The sequence below is a fragment of the Scyliorhinus torazame genome, chromosome 5 (assembly GCF_047496885.1).
Source record: "Scyliorhinus torazame isolate Kashiwa2021f chromosome 5, sScyTor2.1, whole genome shotgun sequence".
Taxonomy (NCBI): Eukaryota; Metazoa; Chordata; class Chondrichthyes; order Carcharhiniformes; family Scyliorhinidae; genus Scyliorhinus; species Scyliorhinus torazame.
The window spans coordinates 132,034,354-132,055,612 of NC_092711.1; the positions used below are offsets into that span (position 1 = coordinate 132,034,354).

The 21,259-nt window shown below is 48.4% G+C and overlaps 3 protein-coding genes across 3 annotated transcripts in view; 1 reads left to right on the forward strand and 2 right to left on the reverse strand.

The window, feature by feature from the left end:
- LOC140417920 (uncharacterized) overlaps positions 1-21,259 on the reverse strand; it is a 365,440-nt gene that overhangs the window by 209,800 nt on the left and 134,381 nt on the right. The window lies entirely within an intron of this gene.
- Positions 902-3,935, reverse strand: LOC140421370 (uncharacterized; the record flags this gene model as incomplete). The annotated part of the gene is made up of 1 exon (XM_072506035.1): positions 902-3,935. A coding segment is annotated over one exon (708 nt), but the record flags the coding sequence as incomplete, so codon positions are not given.
- Positions 6,025-21,259, forward strand: part of LOC140419806 (uncharacterized) — an 85,680-nt gene continuing 70,445 nt past the window's right edge. The window contains exons 1-3 of the mRNA XM_072503822.1: positions 6,025-6,569; positions 8,828-9,783; positions 13,895-13,901. Coding sequence (XP_072359923.1) covers positions 9,197-9,783; positions 13,895-13,901 — 594 coding nt within the window. The 5' untranslated portion in view covers positions 6,025-6,569; positions 8,828-9,196. The remainder of the gene's footprint in view (positions 6,570-8,827; positions 9,784-13,894; positions 13,902-21,259) is intronic.

Sequence of the window (21,259 nt, forward strand, 5' to 3'; positions counted from 1 at the left end):
TTAACTCAACTGTGTATCATCCAGAATCACAGGGAGCGTTAGAAAGGTGGCATAAAACTTCTGCGTTTAAAATTTGTTTTCACGTAAAAGAGCTTCCTGGGTGGCACGTGGCACAGTGGTTAGCACTGCTGCCTATTGCGCCGAGGACCCTTGTTCAAATCCCGGTCCGGGTCACTGTCTGTGTGGAGTTTGCACATTCTCCTCGTGCCTGCGTAGGTTTCGCCCCCACAACCCAAAGATGTGCAGGTTAGGTGGATTGGCCTCGCTAAATTGCAACTTAATTGCATAATTAAGTTGCAAAATGACCTTATTGGTCAGTGTTATCATTCCTGGCCCGAAGAATCCTTTCCTCAGTTTTACAAATTGCACATTGTTGGGTTTTTCATCCAGGATCCTAACAATATTGCCCGCACGTTTATGGGATGATTTCAAAAGGAAATTGGATGAACACTGTTATGGACAGGAGAAAGAGAGATAGGCAAATTGTACTTATTTCTTCTCACCACCTGTCCATAAGCCAAATGTGGTTTTGAATTATGGTCAATACTGCTGCCTCACAACGCCAGGGACCCGGATTCGATTCCGACCTCGGGTGACTATCTGTGTGGAATTTGCATGTCCTCCACATGTCTGCGTGGGTTTCGTCCCACAGTACAAGGTTGTGACAGTCAGGTGGGTTGGCCATGCTAAAATGTCCCATTAATTGTCCAAAGATGTGTCGGTTAGGTTACGGGGATGGGGGTGAGAGAGTGGGCCTAGATGGGTGTGCTCTTTCCAAGGGTCGGTGCAGACTCGATGGCTTCCTCATGCCCTGTCGGAATTCTATTATAAATTATGGCAGTGGTGTGTTTAACCAAAACTTCAGTTTGTGAGATCCAATTTACGAGTCACCCACAGCAAATTTATGATAAACTCATCAGGTTAGTTTATTTCACATTCAAAACCGGTGGGGGTGAGAGGTGGCAAATACACAACTATGGGTAGTAACAATATAAGAGCCACAGAAATTAATACTAGCTCAGGTGATTTCCGGAGTCAGAGTCCAAGGAGGAAATCTTTCTTGCAGAAGCTAGAGTTCAGCTGGCTGAAAACCGGAATTGTGGAGTTTGCCTTTCAGTTGTGCAGATAACACAGATGGAACAGGTATATAGTCACTGGATCAGTTCTGCAGGGAGGAAACTATCCAGCTGGAACAGGCAGAGGAGCAGCCTGTTGTTCTGCCTGGAGGTGGGCTTCCTGGTGGTTCACCACTTGGATGTTAGACAGCAGACTGAGGGTCTCGAAGACAAATAGATTTCAAAATGGTCATTTGGATCATATGGCATTATTTCGTCAGAAATACTTCAAAAGGGTGTCTGGAACTGGCTTTGATTGCAAGACTGACAATGTCCCAGTAATTAGTTGCTGAAAGAATTACCATCCCTATCAAGGGTCTGGTGTCGGGAAACCATCGTCTGGACAGGCCCTTTGATCCGCTGGAAGGACAAACTTATCAGATGCAAATAACGTTCCATGATCCGCTTTTGAAGTGGACCTGACCAATCCCAGGTGTGGGATGAGCTTGTTAGCAGCTGCATCGCATAATGGAGTTTTGAGGTGTGGGTCTCCTGGTTTTGCGATGACGAGGAGTCTGTACAATGAGGAGTGGGATTCCACAGACTAGCCTAAGAACTGATTTGTTCTTGTAACTCCTGGGGGCAGCTCCCAGAACAATGGACCAACCCTGCGGTCATGTGACTCGTAGCAGCCATCCTTTGTGCTTCAGCAGAAAGTCTATTTTTTTCCAAAAAACATCACCAAATAGTAAAGTTTTGGATTTATTTTCATATTGTAGGGAAACACAATGGCACCTGAGGGAAACAATGGGGATATGGGGACAGAACAGAGCAATGGGACTAATTGGTTTTCTCTCCACAGAGCTGGCATGGAAACATGGGCTAATTGCCTAACTTTCTGCTCTGATGGCTCTATGATCTAAGGAAATCATTTCAGCTCCTCCAGTCTCTCCAAATAACTGAAATCTTTCATCCCTGATGTTATGCTGGTAAATCTCCTCGGCACCCTCCCTCCAGAACTTCACATCCTTTTCTAAAGTGTGGGGCTCATGCATCGGGTCGCTTTCCAGAGGAACAGAATTGAAAAGCAGGCAACTTCAGAACTACGGGTCGCGCTGCATAGGCAGTTCTGACCATATTTGTGATCTTGAGTTGGAAAAAGGAAACTTGGAGAAGGGGCAACAAAGATTCACAACAATAATACCAGAACTGAGAGCATTTCACCCTCAGGAAAGACTTTTCTCCAGAAAAAGAGATGATCTGGTGGAAGTCTTTAAGATTATGGAGACGTTCAATAATCCAATAGGGATTTCATGGGAGTCTCTTTACTCAGCGAGTGGTGAGAATGTGGAACTCACTACCACAGCGAGTGGTGAGAATGTGGAACTCGCTACCACAGCGAGTGGTGAGAATGTGGAACTCGCTGCCACAGCGAGTGGTGAGAATGTGGAACTCGCTGCCACAGCGAGTGGTGAGAATGTGGAACTCGCTACCACAGCGAGTGGTGAGAATGTGGAACTCACTACCACAGCGAGTGGTGAGAATGTGGAACTCGCTGCCACAGCGAGTGGTGAGAATGTGGAACTCGCTACCACAGCGAGTGGTGAGAATGTGGAACTCGCTACCACAGCGAGTGGTGAGAATGTGGAACTCGCTACCACAGCGAGTGGTGAGAATGTGGAACTCACTACCACAGCGAGTGGTTGAGGTGAACAGCATGAATACATCGAAGGGGAAGCTAGATACAGACATGAGGGAGAAAGGAATAGAAGGAGATGCTGATGGGGGAGATGTAGAGGGGTGGGTGGAGGCTCACGTGGAGCATAAATACTGACAGAGACCAATTGAGCCGACTGGCCTGGCCCTGTGCTGTCGACTCAATGGAACAGAGACAAATGTATTCATGTTAGATCTACCTGCAATGTTAGAAAAAGCATTATTTACTATCCCAGATAAAATAAATGTTCCTCATTAGCTTTGTGCATCATTTCAGTGGAAATGTGCACCCCCAGGCTCAAAGAGCATCAGCCCACTGGAAGCAGAGTCACGAGACCGGCCAGTCCAGCAGAAAGAAACCCTCCGACCCGCCCACTTCACCAAGTGTCAGAATGAACATGGTTCAGCCCTGGATGTGATTAACAGCAGCAAGAGCAGCAGAATCCAAACCTGTCATCACTTGTGAGCTCGCTGGTGTCTCAGCAGGTTGGATAACTGAGTGAATCGCTTCCCACAGGTGGAGCAGGTGAACGGCCTCTCCCCAGTGTGAACTCGCTGGTGTGTCAGCAGTGAGGATGAATCACTGAATCCCTTCCCACAGTCAGGGCAGGTGAACGGCCTTTCCCCAGTGTGAACTCTCTGGTGTCTCAGCAGGTGAGATGACTGAGTGAATCCCATCCCACACACAGAGCAGGTGAATGACCTCTCCCCGGTGTGAACCTGTTGGTGTGTCAGCAGGTGGGATGACTGAATGAATCCCTTCCCACACACCGAGCAGGTGTATGGCCTCTCCCCAGTGTGAACTCGCTGGTGCTTCCGCAGAGTGGATGAATCACTGAATCTCTTCCCACACACGGGGCAGCTGAACGGCCTCTCCCCAGTGTGAACTCGCTGGTGTGTCAGCAGGTGGGAGGAGTTACCGAATCCCTTCCCGCACTCAGAGCAGGTGAACGGCCTCTCCTCCGTGTGGACTCGCTGGTGTGTCAGCAGGTGGGATGACTGAGTGAATCTCTTTCCACACACGGAGCAGCTGAATGGCCTCTCTCCGGTGTGAATACGTCGATGAGGTTCCAGTGCAGATGGGGAAGGGAATCCCTTCCCACAGTCCCCACATTTCCACGGTTTCTCCAGAATGTGGGTGTTCCTCTGCCTCTCCAGATTAGACAATTATTTGAAGTTCGTACGCACACAGAACACAAGTACGGTTTTCCCTCGCTGTGAATGATGCAATGTTTTTTGAGGTTGTGTAACGTGGTAAAGCTCTTTCCCCAGTCAGTTCACTGGAATACACTCACTCGGGGCTGTGTGTGTATGTGTGTCTCTCGGTGCTTTTCCAGTCACACTCATTTTAAAACATTTTAAAGCTGAAAAAACAGGCAGACATTTTTCTTCTAGATTCAAACATGCATGAAATTCAGATGGTGATGAATCATGTCACTCTGTCAGCTCTGGGCAAGTTTCATTGGAGATTGCTGACTGTAAATCCTCCACTTTAATAACCTGCAAAAGGAGTTTGCAAAGTCAATTACTGTCAGCACAGGAGAAACATTCAGCACAGACAATTAGTTTTGATGGAACATTATTTCCCCTCTCATCCCACAAAAGCTCATACACATTCCCTCCATTCTCACTCTGCTTGTACCCAATACCCCCCTCCCAATTCTCCTAAAGATGCTGATTCACAGATCCGTGTTCATTGCTTCCTATCCTGAACACAGAGACCTGCAAATCTTCATACAGGCTGCTCGACATATATATATATGTCTGTATCAACATCAGTTCCTGTGAGACCCTTGTTCAGAAGAGACCTACTTGGGGGAACCTTCTGATTCCCCCAAGGTGAGAGGGGCAAGGTTTAGAGTAGATGTGCGAGGCAAGTTTTTTACGCAGAGGGTAGTGGGTGCCTGGAACTCGCTACCGGAGGAGGTGGTGGAAGCAGGGACGATAGTGACATTTAAGGGGCATCTTGACAAATACATGAATAGGATGGGAATAGAGGGATACGGTCCCAGGCAGGGTAGAAGATTGTAGTTTAGTCGGGCAGCATGGTCGGCACGGGCTTGGAGGGCCGAAGGGCCTGTTCCTGTGCTGTACATTTCTTTGTTCTTTGTTCTTTGATTGAAGGGACACAATTCTTCGAGGACACCCAACAGCAAGAGGAGGCACTGAAAAGGAGCCTGAGAAAGGAATACCAGTGATCTAGAGTACAGGGACTGGATCCCACCTCCCGGAAACACCTGCCAAGTGTGCGGTCGAAGATGCGGCTCCAGAATCCATGACCAGTAACACGGCATTTGTTAGGTGGACAATCATACTCATTAGCGAGTGATTGCCAAAGAAGAGGATAAGTTTGTAGTACTGGACCAAAATTGTGAGTAATATAGAAGATTGTATTACTTAACTGGAAATAAGTGCGGGGTGGGGGAGGGGAGGATGAACTTGCAAAGAAATGGGGAAAGAGAGGGGGAAATGGGACTGACTGGATTGTTCCACAGAGTCAACATGAACCAGCATTGATGAATGGATTCCCTGTGTACCGTGATGTCTCTATCGCTGGAAATATATAAATTATATAGCACAGCGACTAATAATGTTACAAGAATAGGAATGATAATAAATTAGTTTATTACTGAAACATACATAATGTATCTAATATGCACCGTATAAAAATGCTAGACACTTGTCACGGACACCCAAGAGACCGAAACCTTAAAATAAGCTAATTCCCAAACCCAATGGAATAAATCGAAGGACAATTTTCATAGTTACATTTTTAAAAATTACTGTAACAATCAAACTAAAATGCACATAAATGAATTATGCACTAACAGACAAATAGTATTTGAATAAACAGGATAAATTTGTCTTTAAATATCTCAGACAATAAAAACAGGTTCTACAAAATCTCTAATTCCAGTTCCAGGGTCCCACAACTCTCTGTATTTCCCAGGGGGAGAAAGAAAGTGTTTTACTCACAGGTGTTGGACAGAGGAGGAAGTTTTAGTCTGTGTGTGAAGCTAAAAACAAATGCTGTGCTGTTTATAATCAAACTGCAGGACTGGGAAGAAAATGATGGGAAGACATTTTGCAAAGTCCCCTCCCCCACTCCCTCAGCTAGCAGCCCAGCGCGCAGGCGCAGAAAGCGCTGCCGAGCCGAGCTGTCCGGAGCAGGCGCAGTGCGGCTGTCGCTCCCGATCTCTTTTCGGACCAGCCAGCCGCCGTAGAGAGAGGGGGGTGGGGGGGAAGAGTTCACCGCGCGGCTTCTCGCTCTGGCCGGAGCCGACAGCCGGTTGCCTGGAAACCTTGCCTCGAGGGGTTGCAGGGGGAGGGGGAAACAACGGGCAGGGGCGGGGCTCCCGCGCCCGCGAGCTGGAACCCCGAGACGTCACCGCAGAGTGATTGTATTGGCTGATTCTCAGGGTTCCATTGTGACATCACAAGGCGGAAGTTAGGCAATGAGTTTCAGGTTGAAACTTCCTCCTCTGAGCAACATCTGGGAGGGAATCAATGTTTCCCCATTTCCATTTCTTTTCTTATTCTGGGGGGCGGGGACATTGGCGACTTGCAGGAACTCAAGGGTGAATCCAGGGAGGGTGCAGACTCTGGAAAGGTTGGCCCAGGTCTCTCCCTCTCTCTTAAAGACATTGACATCCTTTGCTCCTTCAACTTGACACATTTATTTTTGATGGCTAAAAGGATGGTCTCTTTCCCAATGTTCACAATTAAAGGGCTGGTTTCCCCAAGAGATGGCTGACATTTCAGTTGACAGTAAATTAATAAAGGACAGAGATCTGTCTGGTATGTATTATTTATTATTCTCTAATTAAGTATATATATTTTCTTGTCTCATGATTTGTGCTGTATATATTTCCAATCATATATTGACTAAGGTACAAAAAAAGACCATTTGGCAACTCAAGTCCACACCCAAATCTCTATCGAGTGACCCGCTCATTCCCCCCCCCCCCCCCCCCCCACCCCAATATCCCCATTCCCCAGTATCCATCCAATTTCATTTCAAAATCATTGACCATCCCCAATCCCACCAGCCTCATTGTTAGTGAGTTCCAGGACGCGACCACTCACAGCCTATGTAAAGTGGGAAGTGGGGCAGTTTAGCTCAATTGGCTGGAAGGCTGGTTTGTGATGTGGAGCGATGTCGACAACGCTGGTTCAATTTCCGTACCGGCTGAGGTTATGCATGAAGGCCCCGCCTTCTCAACCTTGCCCCTCTCCTGAGTTGGGGTGACCCGCATGTTTTTAAAAAAAATATATATTTTATTCAAGATTTTTTGGCCAAACATAACAGTACGTAGTGTTTCTTTTAAACAACAATAAAGCAATATAAATAACAGTGGCCAGTTTTAAACAAATAAATAAATAATATATGAACAGAAACAAAAACCAAACTAAATGGCAACTGCCTTGTCAAAAATAAATACTCTCCAAAGATACAATCCAACAGTCCAATATACATTACCTAAAACAAGTGCCTATACATATACAAGAACATCCCTGAGAGTCCGTCCGATTCCTCCCCCCCCTCCACCCCTCCCCCTCCCCCCCCCTCCACCCCTCCCCCTCCCCCTCCCCCCTCCCCCTCCCCCATCCCCCTCCCCCCTGGGTTGCTGCTGTTGTCTTCCTCTTTTCCATTCCCTCTATCTTTCTGTGAGGTAGTCGACGAACGGTTGCCACCGCCTGGTGAACGCTTGAGCCGAATCCCTTAGTACAAACTTAATCCGTTCTAACTTTATAAACCCTGCCATGTCGTTTATCCAGGTCTCCACACCCGGGGGTTTGGCTTCCTTCCACATTAATAATATCCTGCGCCGGGCTACTAGGGACGCAAAGGCCAAAACATCAGCCTCTCTCGCCTCCTGCACTCCCAGCTCTTCTGCAACCCCAAATATAGCCAACCCCCAGCTTGGTTCGACCTGGACCCCCACCACCTTCGAAAGCACCTTTGCCACCCCCACCCAAAACCCCTGTAGTGCCGGGCATGACCAGAACATGTGGGTGTGATTCGCTGGGCTTCTCGAGCATCTCGCACACCTATCCTCTACCCCCAAAAATTTACTGAGCCGTGCTCCAGCCATATGCGCCCTGTGTAACACCTTAAATTGTATCAGGCTTAGCCTGGCACACGAGGACGATGAGTTTACCCTACGTAGGGCATCAGCCCACAGCCCCTCCTCAATCTCCTCCCCCAGCTCTTCTTCCCATTTCCCTTTCAGCTCATCTACCATGATCTCCCCCTCGTCCCTCATTTCCCTATATATGTCCGACACCTTACCATCCCCCACCCACGTCTCTGCGATCACTCTATCCTGCACACCCTGCGTCGGGAGCTGCGGGAATTCCCTCACCTGTTGCCTCGCAAAAGCCCTCAGTTGCATATACCGAAATGCATCCCCTTGGGGCAACCCATATTTTTCCGTCAGCGCTCCCAGACTCGCAAACGTCCCATCTACGAACAGATCTCTCAATTGTACTACCCCAGCTCTTTGCCATGCTCCAAATCCCCCATCCATTCTCCCCGGAACAAACCTATGGTTATTTCTTATTGGGGACCACACCGAGGCTCCCGTCTTTCCCCTATGCCGTCTCCACTGCCCCCAAATCTTCAATGTAGCCACCACCACCGGGCTTGTGGTGTATTTCTTCGGTGAGAACGGCAACGGTGCCGTCACCATATGGGGTGACCCTCAGGTTAAATCACCACCAGTCAGCTCCCCCTCTCAAAAGGGGAGAGCAGCCTCCTCCTCTGGCAACTTTTACATTTTTAAATTCTTTCTCACCCCCTATGCATTAAATAATATTACATGAATATTTACTTGAGTGTATATATCTTTTTTTAAATAAGTAAGAATGGATCTTTGATCAACATGTATCGACACCTCCAGGCGTGGAGGTTGTAAAGTATAGCACAGGGGGAGATGGATATTTATGGGTTTCAGGGAATAAGAAAGGAAATAATGTATTCCATGACTAGAATTGTCCGTTCTGAAGTTCTATCTTGTATTAACAGTGATGACTTTTGTCAACTCCGTTTACAGGATATTAGAAGGGGAGAATTTGCAGACAGAATTCTCAAAGCATACGTCACATCGACATCTGACAGAGTCTCTCGATTCATCGGGACCCTAATATCATCGGCCTTTGAATCTGGAAGGAGATATGTGTGTCTGTTCTGTTGCCTTCAAAAGATTTCAAACATCAGTTTGACTGGAAAAGCATCGAGTTACACACACACACACCCCAGTGAGAATGTTCCTGTGAACTGATTTTGGAAAGAGTTTTAATCAATTACACAGCCTGAAAACAAAAACACCATTCACAGTGGGGAGAAATACTACACGTTACCTGTGTACGGGTGAGACTTTAATTGATCGCTGAACCTGGAGAGGTACAAGGACACTTACACAATGGAGAGACCGTGGATATGTGAGGACTGCGGGAAGGGATATCGATCCCCATCAGAGCTACAAATGCATCGGCGCATTCACACCGGGGAGAGGCCGTTCACCTGCCCTGAGTGTGGGAAGGGATTCACTCAGTCAATCAACCTGCTCACCCACCAGCGCGTTCACACGGGCGAGAGGCCATTCACCTGCTTCGAGTGTGGGAAGGGATTCACTCAGTCGTGCAGCCTGCAGAGACACCAACGAGTTCACACTGGGGAGAGACCGTTCACCTGCTCCGTGTGCGGAAAGGGGTTCACTCAGTCGTGCAGCCTGCAGAGGCACCAGCGCGTTCACACTGGGGAGAGACCGTTCACCTGCTCTGAGTGCGGGAAGGGATTCTCCACTTTCTCGCAGCTGCTCAGGCACCAGCGAGTCAACACCGGGGAGAGACCGTTCCCCTGCACTGCGTGTGGGAAAGGATTCACCACATCGTCTCACCTACTGAGGCACCAGCAGGTTCACACCGGGGAGAGGCCGTTCACCTGCTCGGTCTGCAGAAAGGGATTCACTCGGTCAACCCACCTGCTGAGACACCAGCGTGTCCACAAGTGAATACAGGGGTTGGATTCTGCTGTTCGTCATATCCAGGCCTGAATGAATCTTGCCTGAAACCTGAAATCCGTGTCCCTGAGTCCTTCCTTGTACCATCGGCTTAACTTTGAACACCTTTACTTTGTCCTCTTTATCTAAACCTGTCATAATTCTGTACCCTTTTGTCAAATCTCCTTCCCGCAAGGGGAAATCCAAAATAAAGAGCAAGCAAGCAAAACATGTTACTGCCTGAAATCAAAGGGGACCGTTTGATTTCTGTTTGGAAGATGTTGCGAAAATATTGCATCCGTCAGCCAAAGAATTGGAATAATGCAGTTTGGGTGTAGTTCAATGGAGAATGTCAATATGGTCTTCGCCAACATCCGAGTGAAAGTCTGGAATGTGCAGATAGACCATAGAACATACAGTGCCGAAGGAGGCCATTCGGCCCATCGAGTCTGCACCGACCCACCCAAGCCCTCACTTCCACCCTATCCCCGTATCCCAATAACCCCGCCTAACCTTTTTGGTCACTAAGGGCAATTTAGCGTGTCCAATCCACCTAACCTGCACGTCTTTGGATTGTGGGGGAAAACCGGAGCACCTGGAGGAAACCGACGCACACGGGGGGGAACGTGCAGACTCCGCACAGTCAGTGACCCAGCAGGGAATCGAACCTGGGACCCTGGCGCTGTGAAACCACCGTGCTAACCACAATGCTACCGTGCTGCCCTTATGCTACTGTGCTGCCCTCATGAGGTGAATAAACTGATGGCTTTCTCTTGGAGATATTTGCATCCTTGCCGATGAGCTTTGCTTCAGACGAAAAAAACATTTTACAGGCTGGCCATTACCTGAAACATCTGGGTCATAAATTCGGAGGGGGAGGTGGGCGGGGGAGAAAGGCAAAGACAGATAGTAACTTTGATCTTTTGAAAAGCGCACCGGCAAGTTAAGAGTATGTGGCATATGACACTGGGATATTTGTGTGTGTGTGTGTGTGTGTGTGTGTGTGTATATATGCAAATGTTAAGTAAGTAAAGTCGCCATTTTCCCAGATGACCATAGGCTGCTTTCCCCTGTGAGGGGGAGTGCTGACTGGAGGTGATTTAACCTGAGGGTCACCACACCTCACGTGAGGGGCAAGGTTGAGAAGGCGGGGCCTTGATGAATAACCCCAGCCGGTACGGGAATTGAACCCGTGCTGTTGGCCTCGCTCTGCATCACAATCCAGCTGTCCAGCCTACTGAGCTTAACCACCTCCCCCTCACCCTCCCACAGCTGTTATTTGTTACATGTACATTCACGGTGAAATCCCCTGAAGACCGGGTCCCAAACAGCTACTGGAGACACAGCAGGAGATGAAATGGTTAATGTGGCCAGGGGATTGAGACACCATTGTGACATCATCAAGACATTGACACACACTCCAGAGAGAAACTGACTTTAAAACAATCCGGATAGAATTAAACACACTGGACATGGGCAAAGAATGAGTGAAATTGCAGTAAAAAGAATACAAAATTTGGATTGGGGCAAGAAAGAACTGTCCACAGTGGGCAGCACGGTGGCGCAGTGGGTTAGCGCTGCTGTCTCACGGCGCCGAGGTCCCAGGTTCGATCCCGGCTCTGGGTCACTGTCCGTGTGGAGTTTGCACATTCCCCCCCCCCTGTGTCTGCGTGGGTCTCGCCCCCACAACCCAAAAGATGTGCAGGGTAGGTGGATTGGCCACGCTAAATTGCTCCTTAATTGGAAATAATGAATTGGGTACTCTAAATTTATAAAAAAAATAATTAAAAAGGACTGTCCACAAGTTGGATCGGGGTAAAGAGAATCTTTTACATCCATGTTTGATCTATTGCTTGAAGAATATGTCCTTATGTACCTGTAACCTAGAACTCACGGCGCTCCTTCAGGAGAAGAAGAGGTCGAGTAGATGTTACCCCAGACAGGGCCAGAACAAAACTGGAAAATAACGGAATGAAATTGAGTTGGGAGAGAGAGTTCTCCTCCCCCTCAAGGTGTGGACTGTAAGAATCCTGGGGACCCCCTACTTAGGGTTTTCTTGTTAATTAGCGAACATTAAATTAAATTCTGTGACCAGCTGTCAATTTATATTAGTCATAGTCATAGAACATACAGTGCAGAAGGAGACCATTCGGCCCATCGAGTCTGCACCGACCCACTTAAACCCTCATTTCCACCCTATCCCCGTAACCCAATAACCCCTCCTAACCTTTTTTGTCACTAAGGGCAATTTATCATGGCCAATACACGTAACCTGCACGTCTTTCGGGACTTGTGGGAGGAAACCGGAGCACCCGGAGGAAACCCACGCAGACACAGAGAACGTGCAGACTCCACACAGACAGTGACCCAGCGGGGAATCGAACCTGGGTCCCTGGCGCGGTGAAGTCACAGTGCTATCCACTTGTGCTACCGTGCTGCCCAAATTGAATTTGATTGTTACACGTCTCCTGTTTATATTCCAGTTGTGACGGTGGGGTTGAGGTATTGGCACTGGACTAGTAATCCAGAGTCCCAGGCTAATGCTCTGGGGACATGAGTTCAAATCCCACCATGGCAGCTGGTGGAATTTAAGTTCAATTAATAAAATCTGAATTTTAACGGTGACCGTGAAACTATCATCCATTGTCGTTTAAAACCCCATCTGGTTAACTCATGTCCTTTAGGGAAGGAAATCTGCCATCCTTACCCGATCTGGCCTCCATGTGACTCCAGACCCGCAGCAAAAGTGGTTGACTCTTGACAGTCCCCTCTGAAATGGCCTAGCAACAAGCCACTCAGTTCAAAGGCAATAAATGCTGACACAGACATCTCACGAGAGAATAAAATTACTCACTGGGTGAGGATGGTTGACAGGTGACAGGATGGGAAATTGTGGTTTGGGGCTTCACTGACCAAATGTTTTATTGACACGAAAGGTGTAAAAGGAACCAAACTGCAGCGGAAATCGAGCAGAGCTGAGAGCGGATGACGTGTGGGGACAGGGAGTTTAACAGCTCCCAGAGAACAGAGAAGACAAGAGTGCCTGGAATCCTAGACCACACCTGGGTGTCAAGGCCACCATGTTTTCACTGCTTGGCATGGGAATGCTGACTCCCTGTGCCGGGGACGGAGCGTGGGGAAGACAATTGTTTGAGAGTTTGACGTGGTTTGGGCGGGTACAGATGGTTCAATGACAGGCTTTGTAATTGGTCAATTCAAATGTTAGCTCAGCAATGATTGGGTTAAATCAGTCTCCATAGACTTTGTGATGTCATAAAGTATAAGAAGGGATTCCCCGAGCACAGAGATTAGTTGAGGTTTTACACATTCCACTGACTGGGACCATGGCATCTGGGGCAGAGCAGGGAGCATTTACCTGGAGATGGTGCTTCTCCCCAGAGTGTAATGGTAATACTGCTGCTCTTTGATACTACTGCTCAGACATTAGACTGTCAGCTCTTAGTTGAGCTGAATAAAATCTAACCGCTCTCACCAGTAAGGGTTATCATCTTGAGTTTGGGAAAAAGTTTAATTGGCTCCATGAACTCCATATTGTGTGAAAAATAAAATTCACCTCGCCCCACCCCCTTTGGCTCCTTTGTCAATTACCTTATTGTTCCAATACCTTGGTATTCCAGCCAAGGAATCCCTTTGAGCTTCCAAGAGGTCTGAGGGAAGCCCCGAGACACATTCTTATTCTGTTGTGAAGAGCCAGACCACAAAAAAATTGTTTTTGCGCAATAGGTACATACCAAAACCTAATTAATAGAAGTTTTTTCTAATTCTTACATGTATATGTTTACTGTAATTAAAAAGTTATCTTATTAAAAGGCGTATTTGTGTCTTACCGTGGTCATTTTTAATAATGGTGGTGGGGGGGGGTTGATGCTACTCCTTGGGTTCAGATGGGAAGAGCACAACTGGAATTCTGGATTCTCGTATTGGACACACACACAAACGCATCTCTCTCACGCAGACACACACTCATCAAACACACACTCATCTCATACACACCTTGCACATTCACCTTTCACACACACACTCGTTAAACACACACTCATTTCATGTATGTTTCGTTTACCTGTGTGGTAGGTAACGTGCTACTCAATCCTTGGTTAGTGATGAGGTCTTCTGAATCCCGATGAAGAAGATTTGAACTCTTCCAGTAGCAACAAACGGTTTATTGAGTAACTACAACAATATTTACATGAGTTCTCTACTTTAACTTTGATACTAGTGATAAGGTTAACAAGATCTAACTATGGTAACTATACGTAACTCCACTGGCCATCTAAACTAGTCTGCTGTTGCTTTGATCACAGTGCACCCAAGAGAGAGAGAGAGCCCCAATGTGGTTGCCTTTTATACCCCTGTTGGTCCGGCCCTCTAGTGATCATGTGGTGCTACTGATGACACATTAACCCCTTGTGTACATGGACATATAGAGATCACTACAACGTACACACCCATTTCCCACATGCACACTCTCGCCACGTCACTCTCATTCACACACGCTCACTCTCACACCTATTTTACACACGCACTCTCCCATTTCGCACATGCTCTCATTTCACCCCAACGTTCGCATTTCACATTCTCATTTCTCAATTATACACTTAACACATACTCTCAACTCACTCTCATTTCACACCAACACTGTTAATTCACACACACACAGAATTACCCCACGTGTACTCACTCTCATTTCACACTCTCATGCCACACATTCACATCATTTCACACACACACACGTACACGCATTTCACAAATTCACACTTGTTTTACACACATTCATTTCACACACTATCAAACACACTTATTTCTCACAATTTCAAACATTTTCGTTTAACACACTTCACCTCATGCACCCATACTGATAATGCAGGGATTTCAGATATATTGTATTATATGTAATTGGGGCAGTAAGGGTAAAACGCCTGGGTTAGTGTGTGTATGACTGCTGCAGTAGTGTTTTTAAGGATCCTGGTTTGCAAGACAGCTCGGCTTTGTGAGCCATTGGTGCAATTAAAGCATCATAAAAGTTTGGGTCTTAATGACCCATTTGCATCCATTTGGTGGGCTTGGCACCTGATGCTCCAGCCCTCTGTGATCCTCCATGGGAGGTACGTACCGTGAAATCACACGCTTGCATGATTGGAATGCAAGTTAGTGCTTGGAGTGCACTTACCTCGCTTTGGGTTTTTTGCATTTAAAGTACCCAATCGTTTTCCCAATTAAGGGGAAATTTAGCGTGGCCATGCCACCGACCCTGCACATCTTTGGGTTGTGGTGAGACCCACGCAAACACAGAGAGAAGGTGCAAACTCCACAGGGGCTTACCTCTCTTGGATGTGATCAATGTTTACAAACATTGGGGTTTCACCACTTCGGCTACTGCACCGTAAAGGTATATGACAGGATGGAAGCTGCAGATGGTTTGTAGAAGCTGTCAATCACAGATCACTATTAGAAAGTTATGAATGGCTTGCAGATAATGGATCTTTGGGAACCAGACGCAGTTCAGAGCTGTGTCCAGGAATGGACATGTGGAGCAATGTAAGTGTTACAGCTGCAATTCTTCTCACTGCCCCTGTCTGGACTGCTCTCTGGCCTCTCTTTTCTGGGAGGAGGGTCTGTGAGGGGCGGTCCCTTTAGGTAGGGGGTTCCTTGGGGGGGTCTCCCTATTACAGGAGTCCTGGGGGGGGGGGTCAGGCCGCCCCCATACTTCCTGTGCCCATTAGTGGCAGTCTTCGAGGTATCGGAACAGCCAGAACTCTTTACGGGAGAGGAGCAGACACCCCAGCCTTTGCCTCCCTTATCGTCCACCGAAGGCTCCTGCTCAGCTTGCGATCAGTGACACTGCCCAAGGCCACAGGCTGGCTTTCAATTCAGCAGAATTTCTCAGACGAGAAAAGATAAAGTACATTATCTGAGGTTCATGGGTAATTCATCAGCCTGACCTGCTGGTGACCAGCAAACCAATAAGTAAAGGGTCGGCGGGGGGGGGGGGGGGGGGGGGGGGGGGGGTAGAGACAAGACAGACAAGGGAAGAGAGAGAGCGGAAAGGATGGAGGGAGGGATAGTTAGGGGAGGAAGAGTGGGGGCAGGAAGGGAGGACGGAAGGGGGGGGAGGAGGCAGAGGACATTAAGCAGAACACAGGGCAAGTAGTGAACCAGGGGGCAGCACGGTGGCGCAGTGGGTCAGCACTGCTGCCTCACGGCGGCGAGGTCCCAGGTTCGATCCCGGCTCTGGGTCACTGTCCGTGTGGAGTTTGCACATTCTCCCCGTGTCTGCGTGGATCTCACCACCACAACCTAAAGATGTGCAGGGCAGGTGAATTGGCCACGCTAAATTACCCCTTAATTGGAATCTTAAAAAAAAAGTATGGAACAAACAGTGGGGATGCGCACGGCCGCGACGGCAAAGCCAAGGTGGACGCCAAACGCCCCCCCCCCCCCCTCCCCCACTACCGGTATGTTCCAGTACCAGGAGGTGGCAAATACACAACCAAAATATCGCTGTTGCGGCAACTGACCACCAGGGGCACACAAACGGGGCCCCCACCTGTACAGAGATTACTTTTGAATACTTATGACTACAGACTGATTAATTTGCTGTATACTTACGTTTCCCTTTCTTTGTTTTCCTTTCTGTATACCCACTTTATTTATTGAATCTCTTCTATAGTATAATCTGATAACCCTGGAGAAGGGCACAATGTATAAATGCAAAAACCAATAAAAAGATTTTTTATTTAAATTTTTTTAAAAAACAACAACATTGTGTACCCAATTCATTTTATCCAATTAAGGGGGCAATTTAGTGTGGCCAATCCACCTACCCTGGACATCTTTGGGTTGTGGGGGCGAAACCCACGCAGACACGGGGAGAATGTGCAAACTCCATACGGACGGTGACCCAGAGCCGGGATCGAACCTGGTACCTCGGCGCCGTGAGGCAGCAGTGCTAACCCACAGCGCCACCGTGCTGCCCTATAAAAAGGTTTTTTTGAAACATTAATGAATATGTGAATAATTGAGGCCCCAACACAAATATAGAAAATAGAAGCAGGAGGAGGCCATTCTGCCCTTCGAGCCTGATCTGCCAATCATTATGATCATGGCTGATAATCAAATTCAATACTCTGATCCAACCTTTCCCCCATAACCCTTGATCCTTTTCACCACAAGAGCTATATCTAATTCCTTCTTGAAATTACAGCAGCACGGTAGCACAGTGATTAACCCAATTGCTTCACAGCTCCAGGGTCCCAGGTTTGATTCCCGGCTTGGGTCACTGTCTGTGCGGAGTCTGCACATCCTCCCGTGTGTGCGTGGGTTTCCTCCCGGTGCTCCGGTTTCCTCCCACAGTCCAAAGATGTGCAGGTTGTTGCTCATTTTAGCCTTAGTTTAATTGCTCTTGTTCTCTCACCTTTGCTCGAGTCGCCAGGTATCTTTCTGATACCGCCACGTGGTTCAAGTCCGAGTAATGATCAATAATCCAACACACCGCTTAGTAAGAGTTAAATCAACGCACATTTATTATATACAACAATCAATACTTATACATTAATTCTACTTCTTTTTTTTAAAAATATTTTATTGAAAATTTTTGGCCAACCATCACAGTACATTATGTATCCTTTACACAGTAATATCGCAATATAAATAACAATGGCCAGTTTTATAAACAAGAAATAAATAATATATAAACAAAAACAAAACTAAATGGCAACTGCCTTGTCCCAGATAAACTTTCTCCAAAAATAAGTTTTAACCGTCCAATATACAATTATCTATAACAACAACCTATACATATTATACTTATATACTTATATATTAACATCCCTGAGAATCCCTCTGGTCCCCCCCCCCCCCCCCCCCCCCCCCGCCCCCCCCCCCCCCCCCCCCCCCCCCCCCCCCGGGTTGCTGCTGCTGTCTTCTTCTTTTCCATTCCCTCTATCTTTCTGTGAGGTATTCGACGAACGGTTGCCACCGCCTGGTGAACCCTTGAGCCGATCCCCTTAGGACGAACGTAGTCCGTTCCAGCTTTATAAACCCTGCCATGTAATTTATCCAGGTCTCCACACCCGGGGGCTTGGCTTCCTTCCACATCAACAGTATCCTGCGCCGGGCTACTAGGGACGCAAAGGCCAAAACATCAGCCTCTTTCGCCTCCTGCACTCCCGGCTCTTCTGCAACCCCGAATATAGCCAACCCCCAGCTTGGTCTGACCTGGACCCCCACCACCTTCGAAAACACCTTTGTCACCCCCACCCAAAACCCCTGTAGTGCCGGACATGACCAGAACATGTGGGTGTGATTCGCTGGGCTTCTCGAGCATCTCGCACACCTATCCTCTACTCCAAAAAATTTACTGAGCCGTGCTCCAGTCATATGCGCCCTGTGTAACACCTTAAATTGTATCAGGCTTAGCCTGGCACACGAGGACGATGAGTTTACCCTACTTAGGGCATCAGCCCACAGCCCCTCCTCAATCTCCTCCCCCAGCTCTTCTTCCCATTTCCCTTTCAGCTCATCTACCATAATCTCCCCCTCGTCCCTCATTTCCCTATATATGTCTGATACCTTACCGTCCCCCACCCATGTCTTTGAGATCACTCTATCCTGCACCTCCTGCGTCGGGAGCTGTGGGAATTCCCTCACCTGTTGCCTCGCAAAAGCCCTCAATTGCATATACCGGAATGCATTCCCTTGGGGCAACCCATATTTTTCGGCCAGCGCTCCCAGACTTGCAAATGTCCCATCCACAAACAGATCTCTCAATTGTGTTACTCCTGCTCTTTGCCATGTTCCAAATCCCCCATCCATTCCCCCCGGAGCAAACCTATGATTATTTCTTACCGGGACCACACCGAGGCTCCCGTCTTTCCCCTATGCCATCTCCATTGCCCCCAAATTTTCAGAGTAGCCACCACCACCGGGCTTGTGGTGTATTTCTTCGGTGAGAACGGCAACGGCGCCGTCACCATGGCTTGTAGGCAAGTCCCCCTACAGGACGCCTTCTCCAATCACTTCCACGCCGCTCCCTCCTCTTCTCCCATCTACTTACATACCATTGAGATGTTGGCGGCCCAGTAGTACTCACTCAGGCTCGGTAGCGCCAGCCCCCCCTATCCCTACTACGCTGCAAAAATCCCTTCCTCACTCTCGGGGTCTTCCCGGCCCACACAAAACTCATGATACTCTTCTCAATCCTTTTGAAAAAAGCCTTCGTGATCACCACCGGGAGGCACTGAAACACAAAGAGGAATCTCGGGAGGACCACCATTTTAACCGCTTGTACCCTCCCTGCCAGTGACAGGGATACCATGTCTCATCTCTTGAAGTCCTCCTCCATCTGTTCCACCAACCGCGTTAAGTTTAACCTATGCAATGTACCCCAATTCTTGGCTATCTGGATCCCCAAGTAGCGAAAGTCCCTTGTTACCTTCCTCAGCGGTAAGTCCTCTATTTCTCTGCTCTGCTCCCCTGGATGCACCACAAACAGCTCACTTTTCCCCATGTTCAGCTTATATTCTGAAAATTCTCCAAACTCCCCAAGTATCCGCATTATCTCTGGCATCCCCTCCGCCGGGTCCGCCACATACACCAATAAATCGTCCGCGTAAAGAGATACCCGGTGTTCCTCTCCTCCCCTGAGTACTCCCCTCCACTTCCTGGAACCCCTCAATGCTATTGCCAGGGGCTCAATCGCCAGTGCAAACAATAACGGGGACAGAGGACATCCCTGCCTCGTCCCTCTATGGAGCCGAAAATACGCAGACCCCCGTCCATTCGTGACCACGCTCGCCATCGGGGCCCTATACAGCAGCTGTACCCATCTAATATACTCATCTCCAAAGCCAAATCTCCTCAACACCTCCCACAAATAATCCCACTCCACTCTATCAAATGCTTTCTCGGCATCCATCGCCACCACTATCTCCGCTTCCCCCTCTGGTGGGGGCATCATCATTACCCCTAGCAGCCTCCGTATATTCGTATTCAGCTGTCTCCCCTTCACAAACCCAGTTTGGTCCTCATGGACTACCCCCGGGACACAATCCTCTATCCTCATTGCCATTACCTTGGCCAGAATCTTGGCGTCTACATTTAGGAGGGAAATAGGTCTATAGGACCCGCATTGCAGCGGGTCTTTTTCCTTCTTTAGGAGAAGCGATATCGTTGCCTCCGACATAGTCGGGGGCAGCTGTCCCCTTTCCTTCGCCTCATTAAAGGTTCTCATCAGTATCGGGGCAACCAAGTCCACATATTTCCTTTAAAATTCGACTGGAAATCCATCCGGTCCCGGAGCCTTCCCCGCCTGCATACTCCTAATTCCTTTCACTACTTCCTCTATCTCGATCTGTGCTCCCAGTCCCACCCTCTCCTGCTCCTCCACCTTAGGAAATTCCAGCCGGTCCAGGAAGCACATCATTCTCTCCTTCCCATCCGGGGGCCGAGCTTCGTATAATCTTTTATAGAATGCCTTGAACACTCCATTCACTCTCTCCGCTCCCCGCTCTATCTCTCCTTCCTCATCCCTCACTCCCCCTATTTCCCTCGCTGCTCCCCTTTTCGTCAATTGATGGGCCAGCAACCTGCTCGCCTTCTCCCCATACTCATACTGTACACCCTGTGCCTTCCTCCACTGTGCTTCTGCAGTACCCGTTGTCAGCAAGTCAAATTCTACGTGTAACCTTTGCCTTTCCCTGTACAGTCCCTCCTCCGGTGCCTCCGCATATTGCCTGTCCACCCTCAGAAGTTCTTGCAGCAACTGCTCCCGTTCCCTACTCTCCTGCTTTCCTTTATGTGCCCTTATTGATATCAGCTCCCCTCTAACCACTACCTTCAGCGCCTCCCAGACCACTCCCACCTGGACCTCCCCATTATCATTGAGTTCCAAGTATTTTTCAATGCACCCCCTCACCCTTAGCCACACCCCTTCATCTGCCATTAGTCCCATGTCCATTTTCCAGGGTGGGCGCCCTTCTGTTTCCTCCCCTATCTCCAAGTCTACCCAATGTGGAGCATGATCCGAAATGGCTATAGCCGTATACTCCGTCCCCCTCACCTTCGGGATCAACGCCCTTCCCAAGACAAAAAAGTCTATTCGCGAATAAACTTTGTGGACATGGGAGAAAAACGAAAACTCCTTACTCCAAGGTCTGCTAAATCTCCACGGGTCTACTCCTCCCATCTGCTCCATAAAATCTTTAAGCATCTTGGCTACAGCCGGCCTCCTTCCAGTCCTGGATCTCGACCTGTCCAGCCCTGGCTCCAGCACCGTATTAAAATCTCCCCCCATTACCAACTTTCCCACCTCTAGGTCCGGGATACGTCCTAGCATCCGCCTCATAAAATTGGCATCATCCCAGTTCGGGGCATATACGTTTACCAAGACCACCGCCTCCCACTGTAATTTGCCACTCACCATCACGTATCTGCCCCCGCTATCCGCCACTATGGTCTTTGCCTCAA